Genomic DNA, 12,679 nt, shown 5'->3' on the forward strand with positions numbered 1-12,679 from the left:
TCACTATATTAAAAAAACCCTCAAGATTTTAGTTTTAATTTTTAAATTCCTAACTCACTTGTACAATCAGGTTTAAATATTAATTTACAATCTATCTTCTATATATTATAACATAGGTACAAAAACATTAGGAACAAACTATAGTGAGAAGTATCCTGGACAAGAGTTACGTTTTAGCTTTGCCACCGACTGTAAAACACAGAGCTTTTAATAGTCTCTCTCGAAAGGCAGCTCACCTTGAGAAAAGTTTTCCACGAAACCTTCTCATAGCATTGCACTGGGTTCCTGAAATAATCTTGAAGCGACCAGAATTTTCTATACAAGTTGTAATCAATCGGAATGGAGCTAATAAAATAAATGTCAAATTAAATTATTTAAATTCTTTTACAAAATATGTAAACTCTTTTCAAAGGATTATAGTAACATAAAATAAGAAGGCATAATTTTTACCACATATGTTCTACAAGTTTTTTAGGGGGAGGGGCTGCAGGAGTTGACTGATGTATGAAAGACAGAAAAATGTTTCAGTTTCTTGTATATAAAAAATTAGAGAAGTATAAAATAAGTTACCAGTCTAAAATGTTTTCTTTAAAAATAAAGTGATTGAAGACGGAACAAAATGGAAATACTTTAGTAAAATACAGAAGCATATTAGACAAAGGCTCTCACTAAGATTCTAACATTAAGATGAAAGTATCAGAGTATCTTTTTAAAGAATTTTAATAAATTTATATATATTGGCATCTTAATTCAAGAATAACATATATACATCTGTAGATAAAGTAAACATCATCTATCTTATATTACCACTTCTGACAACATCAACTATTTGGAAAAAAGCTCACCTGAAAAAGCCTTTGGTCTGTAAGAAATAGTGCTCATAAAATTTATGCATGTCATTTTACAAAAGAGGCTCAATATTCTGCTTAGTACTTCACTTGGATTACAACAATTTTGAATTATGAGTAACGTCAGGTAAATAATGTAGCTAGCCTGATTATTTTTTGATTTAAAGAATGCTAACTTTACTAGGGTAATGCCTACTAGTATCTGAAGCACGTGAACTTTGCTTCACATCAACAGTGAAGATTAATAATTTTTAATCAATATCCAATTTCTGCTAAAAGTTTTATCAAGAATCAGTGTAGCTAAAGAATCTTATTCATATGTTAACATTCATTGTTCCTAAACCTTTCCTCAGTAACAATTCTAAAAACAGGAACAACTGTTTGAACATCAGCCTCTCTATTATCAAAGCAATTTCCATAGACTGATTTACAACAGTAAAGTTATACTTGTGGGTCAAGATTTTTTTGTCTGTGTCTTTTTGCGGCAGGGTTTCAGGGTTTTGCTATGCAGTTCAGGCTGGCCTTGCACTCACTCTATAGCCCAGGCTGGCCCTCCTGGTGATCCTCCTGCCTCAGTCTCCTAAGTGCTAGGATTACAGGTGTGCACCGCCATGCCTGGCTCCTCTCCCTTTAAAGGGAAAAAGGAAGTGCTAGCTCCTGCCACTGGCTGACTGCCACTGGCTGTCTTTCTAAACCATTCTGTGTAAGATGGGCTGTTACCAATTACCATTTGTACATAAAGGTGTTCATTAGTGATTTAGGATTAAGTTATACAGATAAAAGTTACATGTAAAAGGCATGTTTATATAAGCATAATTTCCTTCCTTTATAACCTTACTCTAGAACGTAGTAAGTCACTAAAGGCCTATCCTTGTAAATCAAAAAAATTTTTGTGTGAGGATTACGTCCAGTGCTACACCACTGAGCTACGCCCCTAGCCTGGTTTGAGGCGGGCCTTGGTGAGCCGTCCAGGCTTGTCTCAGACTTGAATTATTCCTGCCTCAGCCTCCAGAGCACCTGGACTCACAGGCATACAGCATCAGGTCAGCTGTAACCAGGAAATCTCAGCCCTAAAACTTACCAGGTTGTCGGCGCTTCATCATCTCCCATTTCGCCTTCTTCTACGTCCATTCCTTCTTCTCTGTCCTCAGGGTGCTAAAGTTTAAAAGTGGACAGTCTGTCATGGGGCAGTCATCAGGTGGGAGTAACAGATCACACACTGCTAGACACCCATTATTAGAGAAGCCTACTTTATTATCTACCCAGACTATAATCTCCAAGACAATGGAAACCTTACATGACAGGGATTCAAGAATTTAAGAGTGGTATGACAATGACATAGCATGGTCCTGAAGACACAGAAAAATTTAAGCCAGTTATTTCTCAAACCAGAGTCAAGAGATTCTCTGGGGGGCCAGGGATGTAGCTCAGCGGTGTAAGTGCTTGCCTGGTAAGCACGAGGTTGTGAATTTGATTCCTGGAAACGAAAAAAAAAAAAAAAAAAAAGGAGATTCTCTGGGAACAAAAAGCCTAAGAGTAAATGTTTTGGAGATACAAATGGTGACAAAGATAATGCAACAGTAAACTGGGAAAGTAGTATTAGAAGGCAAGTCACAGAACAAACAAATTCAGTTAATATACAGTTAAGTTCCTCAACTTCAATCAACTTCAATCATAATAAATTTAATTAAAACAAAGACGACTTAAAGTAGTTTTATCAGTTAAGCAAAGATTTAACTGATAATCTAATTCTCAGGGTTGGTAGGAGGCTACGGGGAAATGGGTAGGAGGATCTCCAGGAGTTCAGGGTCACCCTGGGCTACATCCTGAGTCAAGGCCACCCTGAACTGCAGAGTCAGACCCTCTGTGAGGGGGGGGGGGTGGGGAAGAAGAAACCAAAATAGTAACAAACAAACAAAAAAATACTAATCAAGGGTTGGGGATATATGTAGCTTGGTGGGAAAGTTCTTGGTTCAATGCTCAGTACCATATTATAATAAAAACAAAAACCGAAACTGAAGTGAACTGATGCACAAATACACCAGTTACAAGAAACTGAATTGAAGAGTAGTATGTGTTGTATAACCTCAGTTGGAAGAAAAACATACATTTGTACAAATACCCAAGAAGTCCTATACTGTCAGAGAGTATCAGGAATGGCTACAGAAATAATACATATATTCCGTGTCTAAAGTAGAAAGGACAGCTACTCTATAACCCATCTTATGATTCTAACTGTTAAATATTGAGCCAGGGTCAGGGCTGTAGATAAGTGGGAGAGCACTTGCCTAAAACATATAAGCCCCTGGGTTTAATCCTGGCACCACAAAAACCCAAACAATTAAAAAATACTAAGTTCAGCTACCCTATTAATCCACTCTAACAGAAAGTACTTTAACTACTTCATAACCCACCTTCATCATAGAGTAGCTATACTTTCTATTCTAAGTATCATTTGAATTTTTGGATAGAATATACATTTCTATGAACTACAAGTTATGGGTTTTAAGTTTCTGATGACATAGAGGCTCATTCATAGAAATTATCCCAATGACCAATATATCCTGTGAGATTTCCTTTCAGCCTCACCTTCTGACCCAAGGTGCTTTCCTGCTCATTGGTATTGAAAACAGTGACATTCTCCAGATTAAACTGACTTTGTAAGTTCAGACCTATTTAAAAAAGAAAAAGATTTTGAAAGTTAATCCACTGACACCCAAACTCAGGTAAGAATATAACTTGTCATATATAACACAAACACAAAATACACTAAATCCAGAATTAAACAAAAGACCAAGTCAGATATATCACATTTGATTTTTACAGTACTTTTAAAATTCACTTGTTAAAAGTGCCTTTAAACTACACGAAAATTCATCTCAGTTATGATAATCATTTTTATTTAGAACTGTTCAATAACAACCACAGAATACAATATAATTTATAATTTCACTAAAGCATAAACATAAATTACACAGTAAGGATGTATGACAAGCAAATTTATTATAGTTAATCAGAGTCAAGTTTCTTATTGTTAGAGAAAGAAGTTAAAACTAAGCAGATCTATTGCTGCTGAATTCAATTTAAGAGGTATCTTACGATCTCACGGTTTTTGTTGCTGTTTACATAAAGACATATAAGACAGACACAGAAATAAATATGCTTGTATATTTACGTACGGGTCAGTGTATACATTGCTTTTCCTCAACAGCTCTGTCTGTTGAGGCCCTAGGACCAGTGACACTGCAGTGGCAATGAACACATTTAGGGCCCAAACCTGAACTTAAATAAGAGGACAAGGCTCTTTTGGAGAAGTAGATGACACCATGGCCAAGGCAGAGAAAAAAACAATATGAATCCAGAGCAACTCATATGAGGAAAATCTAAAAGTTCCCAGCGGCCAAAATGGGAGCAATTTGAGCAACAAAATAAAAATATATGGGGGCCAGGGATTTAGCTTAGTGGCATAAGCATCTGCCTGGCAAGTGCAAGGACATAAGTTTGATCCCTGATACAAAAAAAAAAGGGATTACAGCACAAAGAATAAAATAAATATCCATAAACTCATTTGGGAATAGATGACCAAATGATAAGAAAATGAAGAGACAAATCTTCCTTATGAAAAAATCCTTATCAATGAAAGAAATGAACGTGAGAGAAAATTGTCACAATAACACCTTATAATAGTGACTGAAGACTAAATCTGCTAATTTTTTTATTTGTATTTTTGTAGTACTGGGAATTGAACTCAAGGCCTCGGGCATGGTTAAGCAAGTGTTTGATCACTGAACTACATCCCCAATACTTTGAGACCAGTCTCACAAGTTGTCCAAGATGGCTTCAAGTTTATAATTCTCCTCCCTTAGCCTCCTCAGTAAGCTGTGATTACAGGTGTGCACTGCTGGTTAAGATCTACTAAAGGCAGGGATTTAGCTCAGTGGCACAAGTGCCTACCTAGCAAGTGCAAGGTCATGAGTTCAATCCCCATTACCAAAAAAAGAAAAAGAGCTACTAAAAATTATCAAGCAAAAGTTTAAGGGAAAGAGTATGTGTATAGCTGCAACATAGCTCCTTCCTTAATATTAATTACAAAGGGAAAAACAGCACCTTTGTAAGAGAAATGTGGGAGGGGCTGGGGATTAAGCTCAGCGGCATAAGCGCCTGCCTTCCAAGAGTGTGGTCGTGAGTTCAATCCCTGGTACCGACCCAAAAAAAAAAAAAAAAAAAAAAAAAAAGAGAGAAACATGGGAGATGTCACCTTAACCCGTGATCAGTAGTGGGGTGGAAACGATGCCCTGAGGGCACATCATTTCCCTCCTTTGGCTTCCTCCCAAACATCCATCACCCAGAGAATATAGACAGGAACCGCAAACACACGGGAAATACCAGATACTGTGAAATGCTAAGAGATTTCATCAGGCAATGATAACAGGGTTAGGTATGTATTCAAAGAGAGCCTCTTTAAAGAAATAAATTGAGAGTAAACTACAGCGTAAGTCAGTAATGTGAAAAGCTTACAAAGAGGGAAGAGTTAGTATCATGGACTAAGACGGTTATTATCTTGGTATTACAAAGGTATATGGAAGGGAAAATGTTACTTCAATGGGAGAAAGAACAGTGTTCAACAAATGGTGCTGGACAGCTGGATACCCACAAACAATGACTCTGGGTCCCTCTAAATGGATCCCAGATCTAAATGCAAGAGTTACAATCTACAGGAAAATATAGTAGCAAATCTTTGTGACCTTTGGTTAGGTAATGCATATTTAGATAAGACAGCAAAAGCACAAACAATGAAAAAAACCCCAATAAATTAAACCTCATCAAAATTTAAAAATTTCAGCATAAATGATACTATCAAGAAAGCGAAAAGCTGGGATAGGGTGTGTCTTAGCAGTAGAGCATGTGTTTAGCATGTGTCAGGCCTTGGGTTCAACCCCAGCACCAACAAAAGAGAAAGGAAGAGATAAGATACTTCAAAGAATGGGAGAAAATATTTGCAAATGTCATAAAAAAGGGGTGAGTATGCAGACTATAAAAGAATACTTAAAAAACTCAACAATAAAAAGTCACATAATTTAATTTGAAAAGGAGGCAAAGCATCTGAATATGTCCAAGGAAGATACAGGAATGGTAAGTGTATGAAAAGATGCTCAGCATCATTAATTATTAGAGAAATGTCACGAAACCATGAGACACCACTTAACACATGCCAAGATGGCTAGTCAAAAAGACAGTAACTGCTGTTACAAGGGATTGTAAAAAGATACGAACACTGAAACAGGTATTATATGACTCCAGAATGCTGCTCTTACATGCATACCCAGGAGAAATTAAAACTAGTAACCATGTGACCTAGCAATTTCAATTAAATATATATCCAAATAAAAACAAAAACAAACATCCATAAGAGCAGAGAAACACATTTAAATTATCCTCAGTCAGACATCTTACGAACTCATGGAAGACAGAATAGTGATTCTACCCTGTAAGGCTAAAGCTGAAATAAAGATTTTTAGGCAAAGTACAGCCTTAAACACATACCTGTAAAAGTCTGGGGGAAATGATCACACAGATTAGAGGGTCAGAATCTGTATTAACTCTGACCACATGAACTAAGCAGGAAAATAAGAACACAAACCTAGGTGTGCCAAGAAAAGGTGCACATAAAGCTACTACTAACATATATAGTAACATATATGCTACTAGTATACATACTAGTTGCAGGTACTGTTGCATACTTTTTAATTTTTTTTCATTTTTGAGACAGGGCCTCATTATGTAGCCCTGGTTGGCCTTAAACAACTGACAACCCCCTGCTTCAGCCTCCAAGTGCTGGAATTGTAGGCAGGTACCACCAGGCCCAGAAGCTCTTCAGTTTTTAATTGACTTGATCTTCTCAACAACATATAAAACAGTTGTGTATTTGCTCCATGTTAAGGTGGGAAAACTAAAGCAAAGAGATTAAAATTCACACGTTTGAAGAGACTGGGCACAGGAAGGGCTGCAGAGAACTGGCAGTACTCCCTTTCCAGAGCAGGAAGGAGGCTGTGCAAGTATCTGCTTCAAAACTATCATATACCAGCTACACGGACTTTACAGTATGAGGATTATATTTCACAATAAAATATTTAAAAAGAAATAAATGAAGTAATTATGGCTAGCCAATAGTAACTGAGGGAGAAAGTAGAGAGATAAACAGGTACACAGTATGCACTGAGATACAGACATGACAATTGGTTATTTACACATTTCAGTGATTCAACGGCACATTAGTATTATTGTAAACTTTGATCTTAAAGAATCAATGATTTTGTTTCTGGATTCCTACTCTATACACTAGACCTGATAAAATTACAAGTCAAAGAAAACAAAGTAATAATTTTCAGTTTTTTATTGCCATTTTTCTTATGAGGACTCTAGTCCATTAACAGCTGGAAAATGCTTCTGTGTAAAGTATTTACATAATGTTTAAAGGCTTACCTGATTTCTCAGACAGAGGAAAAAGCCTGGCCAAAAAGAGCTGAATTCGACCACAGAAGACTGTATTCTGGGATTTAGATAATCTTCTCAGGAGATCTAACAATATATGGAAATCAACATTAGACACAGAAAAGATCACTCTACGTTGATTACAACTATACCTAAGTTTCTTAATCAGTTTGTTAAGTGTTTTCCTAAAGCAATGGTTTTCAAAAAGGGTAGAAACCACTGTCACAAGAATATTATAAACCAGGAATGAAAGTTTAGCATGAACAACATTTAATTTTTTTTGATTTTCTAGTTTGTAGCTAAAAAAGGAATAATTTAATCCAAAGTGAGTATCAGTTTTAATAATCAAAGTGTTACTTTAAAATTATGATACTGCTGGGTATGGTGGTGCACTCCTGTAATCCCACCACTTGGGAAGCTGAGGCAGGAGGATTGTCACAAGTTTGAGGCCAGCCTGAACCACAGAGCAAGACTGTCTCAAAAACAAAAACATACAAAGATACTAAGCTATCTTTAAAATGTTACCTCTGGTATTTAATTCAATAACCTGTTTTTATAACAGCATTTATGTTTTTGGTTTTTTTAGAACAACTATTTACCAATGAATTACTTACCATTGCACATACGTAGCAAATAATTTTTCCCAGCAGAATAGAATGTACTCTGGAATTAAGACACATATAATCCTATTGTTACAGAAGTGATATCACCTTAAATTTAAGTCATAGGAAGTAAATTAAAGAGTACTAACATGCATTGAGGGTCTACTATGCTACTTTTACTTTTTTCAAATGAATAACTTTTTCAGTGGGATAAACAAGACACTGAATTATTACTGTAAATGTGTGAAAGTGTTTTCAAGTTAATTTTAACTGCTCGATCAAGTTCTGTACTTCAAATATTGCCCTACAAGTATTTTCAGTTGGCTCTCCCAAAAGAGCACATTACATAATTCTTTCATAAGGGCCAATATTTTGGGCATCAACAATATTAGAAATAAAAGCAAAAAAACAGTAAGCAGGGCCTTGGATTTGATCCCCAGCATCACAAAATAAAACTATCCTTAGACTTCCAGATCTATAGAAAGTAGTACTGGAGGAAAAGAAACTAAGGCACTTACTGATTTCCAAGTAGCAACATTTTTTTCCACAAAAGTGAATATTGTGTCACACTGATCCAAAGGAAGACAATCCAAAACATCTCCCAACAATACAAAAGGTGTAGATGCAGTACAAATACCTTCAAGTGGAGCACAAGCCAATTTAAAAGTTTAAAAACTGTAAAGCAAAAGAACCTACAAAAAATAATTCCGTAAAGTATCTTAATTTTTCACTCAACATTAAGACTAAAAGGACAAAAGATGCAATCAACCTTAGAATGAGATATACTAAATGATTTTAGGTCATACACACTCAGTAATAAAGCTGGTGATACAGTAATGTTTGTACCATCCAGAGCCATTTACCGCATGCTAGGGACATTAACTGCTTTAGGAATATGGACACATTTAATCCTTACAACCCAATGAGGCAGATCATATTATCTTCATTGTATAGAAAGGAAACACAGCAAGGTTAAATAACACTCCCAACTCCACAGAGCCAGTAAGAGGTAGAGCTGGGATCGGAACCCATGCACAGTCTGGCTCCACAGTCTGTTCTCACCTCTAAGCTAATCAAGAGAACAGAATGCAGCCAATTAACAAGGATGGTTATAATAACAGAAACTTGGAAAAATGCTTATTATATAATGATAGGAACAAAGCAGGATTGAAAACTGAATGTATATTATCATTATGACAATAAACATTTGTTTAAAGACTAGAGAATCTAAAACATATACAATATGAATGGTAGACCTTGACAGTAGAGGCACTGCAACTACGACTTCCCCTTACTCTCATTTCCAAATGTTTTATAATTGCTTAACTGTCTGTGATTTGATTGATGACTTCTCTAAGAGGTAACAAAAAGGTTTCAATTCACTTCAACTCTGAACATTTAAATTATCAGTGTTATTTCATAGAAAAGAATGATAAAGTAGATAGCCACTGTGTCTTTAAAGTTAATGAAGGTTTTTCTTTAAAAAAAACCCCAGCTATTTACACATGGCATGTGGGGGGAAAGTCTACAGCACTGTAGCCCAAAACATTCCATGAATCCAGCACATCCAGAAAAAGGAAGTGCTACTTCCAGCTGTCCTCTGCACCTGGAGACCAGGTCTGGACTGTGAGGAGAACAGCTAGAACAGCTAGAATGGGTGGCACAAGGCAGCAGCTGCAACTCCATACAGCAGCCGAGACAATCAGAACAGGAAGCAGTCAAACAAAGAGCTCTGTTACACCAGCCAGGAGACAGGCTAGGCTAGAGACGAGGCCGGACCAGTGACACCTGAAATTCCTAACAGCACTTAAATTCTTATGCTACCTGTTCTATGCATCCAAGAAACCTGAGGCATATTATCTGCTCCTAGCTACAGTATCACCTGGCATCAGTTAACACACTTGTAACCATCACAGAATTATCTGTATTCTACCGCCGAGGATTTTGAATCAGTAGAACTAAGTGAGGGCCTAGGAATCTCATGTAATTCTTTTTTTTTGTACCAGAGATCAAACTCATAACTTTGCTAGGAAGGCCCCTCTGCTGCTGAACTCTAGTCTTTTGATTGTCTAGTCTTTGAAACAAATGTTTATTGTCAGTTTTAGATCCTGCTTTGTTCATGTCAGTATATAATAACCCCAGATTAAACTGTTTTTAATCTCATTTAAAAACATAAACTGTCAATTCCAGAACTGGCAGGTATGGGAATAGGTTACATGATCTTCCAGAATTTTTGCAGCCTTTATCCCAGTTTCTATACTGATCTCTCTGCTTACCTTAGCTCCTAAATACCTGGCTAATATGTTCACACTTCCACGGTTTCATTCAGATTTCTTTTTCTGCCTAGTCTTCCTTCCCTATCACATGAAAAATATTTCATCTTTCAAAGCAGAGTAAATGTCAGTTCATCTAAAAAATTGGTATCTTGAAGCAGAGACTACCTCATCATGCTTCTAAAACACAATGCATATATATCCAAGACAGTAATTAGCACTTTTTTTCTCTCTTTAGACAGGTTTCACTACGCAGTTCAGGCTGGCCTTGAACCGGCATGTGCCACCCTCACCTGGCTAACATATTCTAATTAATCACATTAGCGACATAAACTACGAGCTTTTCAAGAATAGGCATTTCTATGTTCTAACCAGTGTTAGACAATGAACAAAAGTTGAATTTAGAAAACATATTTATGGAAATAATCAGCTGGCCTCCCTGGTAAGTGGCTGTGGCCCCTCCAGGGCGAGAACCATCAGCGTCTCCTGAGGTCTGCACCATGTTGGAACTTAGTACCCTGGGAAACCAAGCAACCAGCCTGCCTCCCTGTTAAGCAATAGTGAGCCTACTGGAGCACGGCCTTAGAGTCAAACATCCCACTTCCCCTGCCCCTCTTTAGCAAATGGGAACCAGAGATCTGAGTATCTCTTGGGAGGTTGACCATATACATATAACAAATAAGGAGGATTTTCTTCAACCATCTTTTTGAAGGCAAATATTTTTACTACTGTTTTGCTTCATTCTGATTAATGGTACTGTTCTATTCAATATTCTGTTTTGATAAGTTCTTCACTTTATTTTGCTATACGCGATTGAAAGAATAACTATTATTGTGAAGATACGAGATATACTGTGATATCTATTACTGTTATCCTGATAACCTGCTGTGAAGTACCAATTTCACTACACTGTCTCAGTTGGCTTTGTTCTGTCTTGTTCTGTTGTATTTTACTACCTTCAGAATAAATTTTTAAAAAGTAAGAAAACATATTTATGGACAATTTGCAAACATGTTACATACACAAAGATAATCTCTCAAGCATCCTTCCTCCAATAAAAATGCACCTAAGCCTTTCTTTATAGTTTAAGTTCCTAATTCTCATGTTTCTCAAAGTAAAAGTTCTAAGTATAGATGCAGTACAACTTCAAGTATTGAAAATGTCATTGCTCTTAGAAGAATAATGTTAATCAATGAACTAAACACACACACACACTGCAAACTGTTTGACAGAAAAGAGGCAAGAAAAACTGTATGGTGAACTCATTTAAACTTGCTTAATGAATGAATGATTATGCAGCTTATATAAAAGTTTAGCAGGCAGTCAGAACTTTAGGAATTAAAATCACAAAATAACTGGGTATGACACTGGGAGACTACTTTTGCCTTGTATGTTCCAGTTTTTGTTGCAGTAAGTAGCAAAATAATAGATCCTATGAACACTGCTTTACAGATTAAAAGGTAGTTCTCACATAAATTATCTGAATTAATGAAATAAGTATTTTAATTAAATTACTTAAAGAATGTTGAAGAACTACTTTCTATTTTTTTCTGAAAAAAATTTTTTGAGACAGGATCTTGTTATGTAGTCCAGGCTGGCCTTGAACTCACTTTTTAAAAATTTAATGTTAAAGGGAATAAAACAGAACCTACTGTCTTATTACTATTTCGATTCAATTTATAGAACTCATTTTGTAGCCTACGCTGGTCTCAAACTCAAATGGATCCTCTTGCCTCAGCTTCCTGGGTGCGAAATTACACGTGTGAGCCACCACATCTGGCTTCTGAAAATATTTAATGAGCTCCTACTATGTGCCAGGCAGTGTAAAGTTACTATTTTTTTTTTCTGGTACTGGGGATTGAGCTCACAATCTCATGCTTGCCAGGCAGGCGCTTATTCCACTGAGCTAAATCCCTGGCCCTACTGTACAGTTACTAAGTGACTTATTTAAGGTTTCTGAAAGCCACCTCATACACCACTGCCCCACTGTAACAGTCTCTGCCAGTCCAACTGTTCTCCTGAAGCACCGTGCAGTGGAACATACAAAGGATCTAACCCTCCCTCCTGCTTCTTTCCTTTCCACTCGCATCCTCCTCTCACCTTGGGTTCCCACACATTTTCTGGCATGCTGAACTTGGCCTTTGTATAATAACCATTCCCTTCTTTGCTTCTCAAAATCATGATCTCTCATGTTCCAGCCCTCATGTTACTTTGATGTGTAAAAGCTCTTCTGATTATTTTAGATTCTGAATTTAGTCATTTTAACTCCCTTCAATAACAACTCATGCCCACCATAGTACACCCCAGTAAGATATTCACACATCTGTTTTCCATTAACCACTACATGGGTATCAGTGGGAAATACGTTTTATTCACTACTGAATCCCAAGTCCATAGTACCAGACAAATAGATGCTCAGTACATATTTAGTGAATGAATGAAACAACTGGAAAGCAAAGAAAGT

General features: G+C 36.6%; 1 protein-coding gene across 3 annotated transcripts in view; it reads right to left on the reverse strand.

The window, feature by feature from the left end:
- Nucleotides 1-12,679, reverse strand: part of Thoc1 (THO complex subunit 1) — a 29,258-nt gene that overhangs the window by 12,709 nt on the left and 3,870 nt on the right. For all 3 annotated transcript variants that reach the window (XM_063231881.1, XM_013157155.3, XM_013157156.2), the window contains 6 exons: nucleotides 8,461-8,579; nucleotides 7,955-8,003; nucleotides 7,332-7,427; nucleotides 3,438-3,520; nucleotides 1,930-2,003; nucleotides 237-345 (listed from right to left, as the gene is read on the reverse strand). In XM_063231881.1, the coding sequence (XP_063087951.1) occupies nucleotides 237-345; nucleotides 1,930-2,003; nucleotides 3,438-3,520; nucleotides 7,332-7,427; nucleotides 7,955-8,003; nucleotides 8,461-8,579 (530 nt within the window). The remainder of the gene's footprint in view (nucleotides 1-236; nucleotides 346-1,929; nucleotides 2,004-3,437; nucleotides 3,521-7,331; nucleotides 7,428-7,954; nucleotides 8,004-8,460; nucleotides 8,580-12,679) is intronic.

Source organism: Cavia porcellus, unplaced genomic scaffold (assembly GCF_034190915.1).
Source record: "Cavia porcellus strain 051 isolate PalLab524CR breed Dunkin Hartley unplaced genomic scaffold, mCavPor4.1 scaffold_20, whole genome shotgun sequence".
Taxonomy (NCBI): Eukaryota; Metazoa; Chordata; class Mammalia; order Rodentia; family Caviidae; genus Cavia; species Cavia porcellus.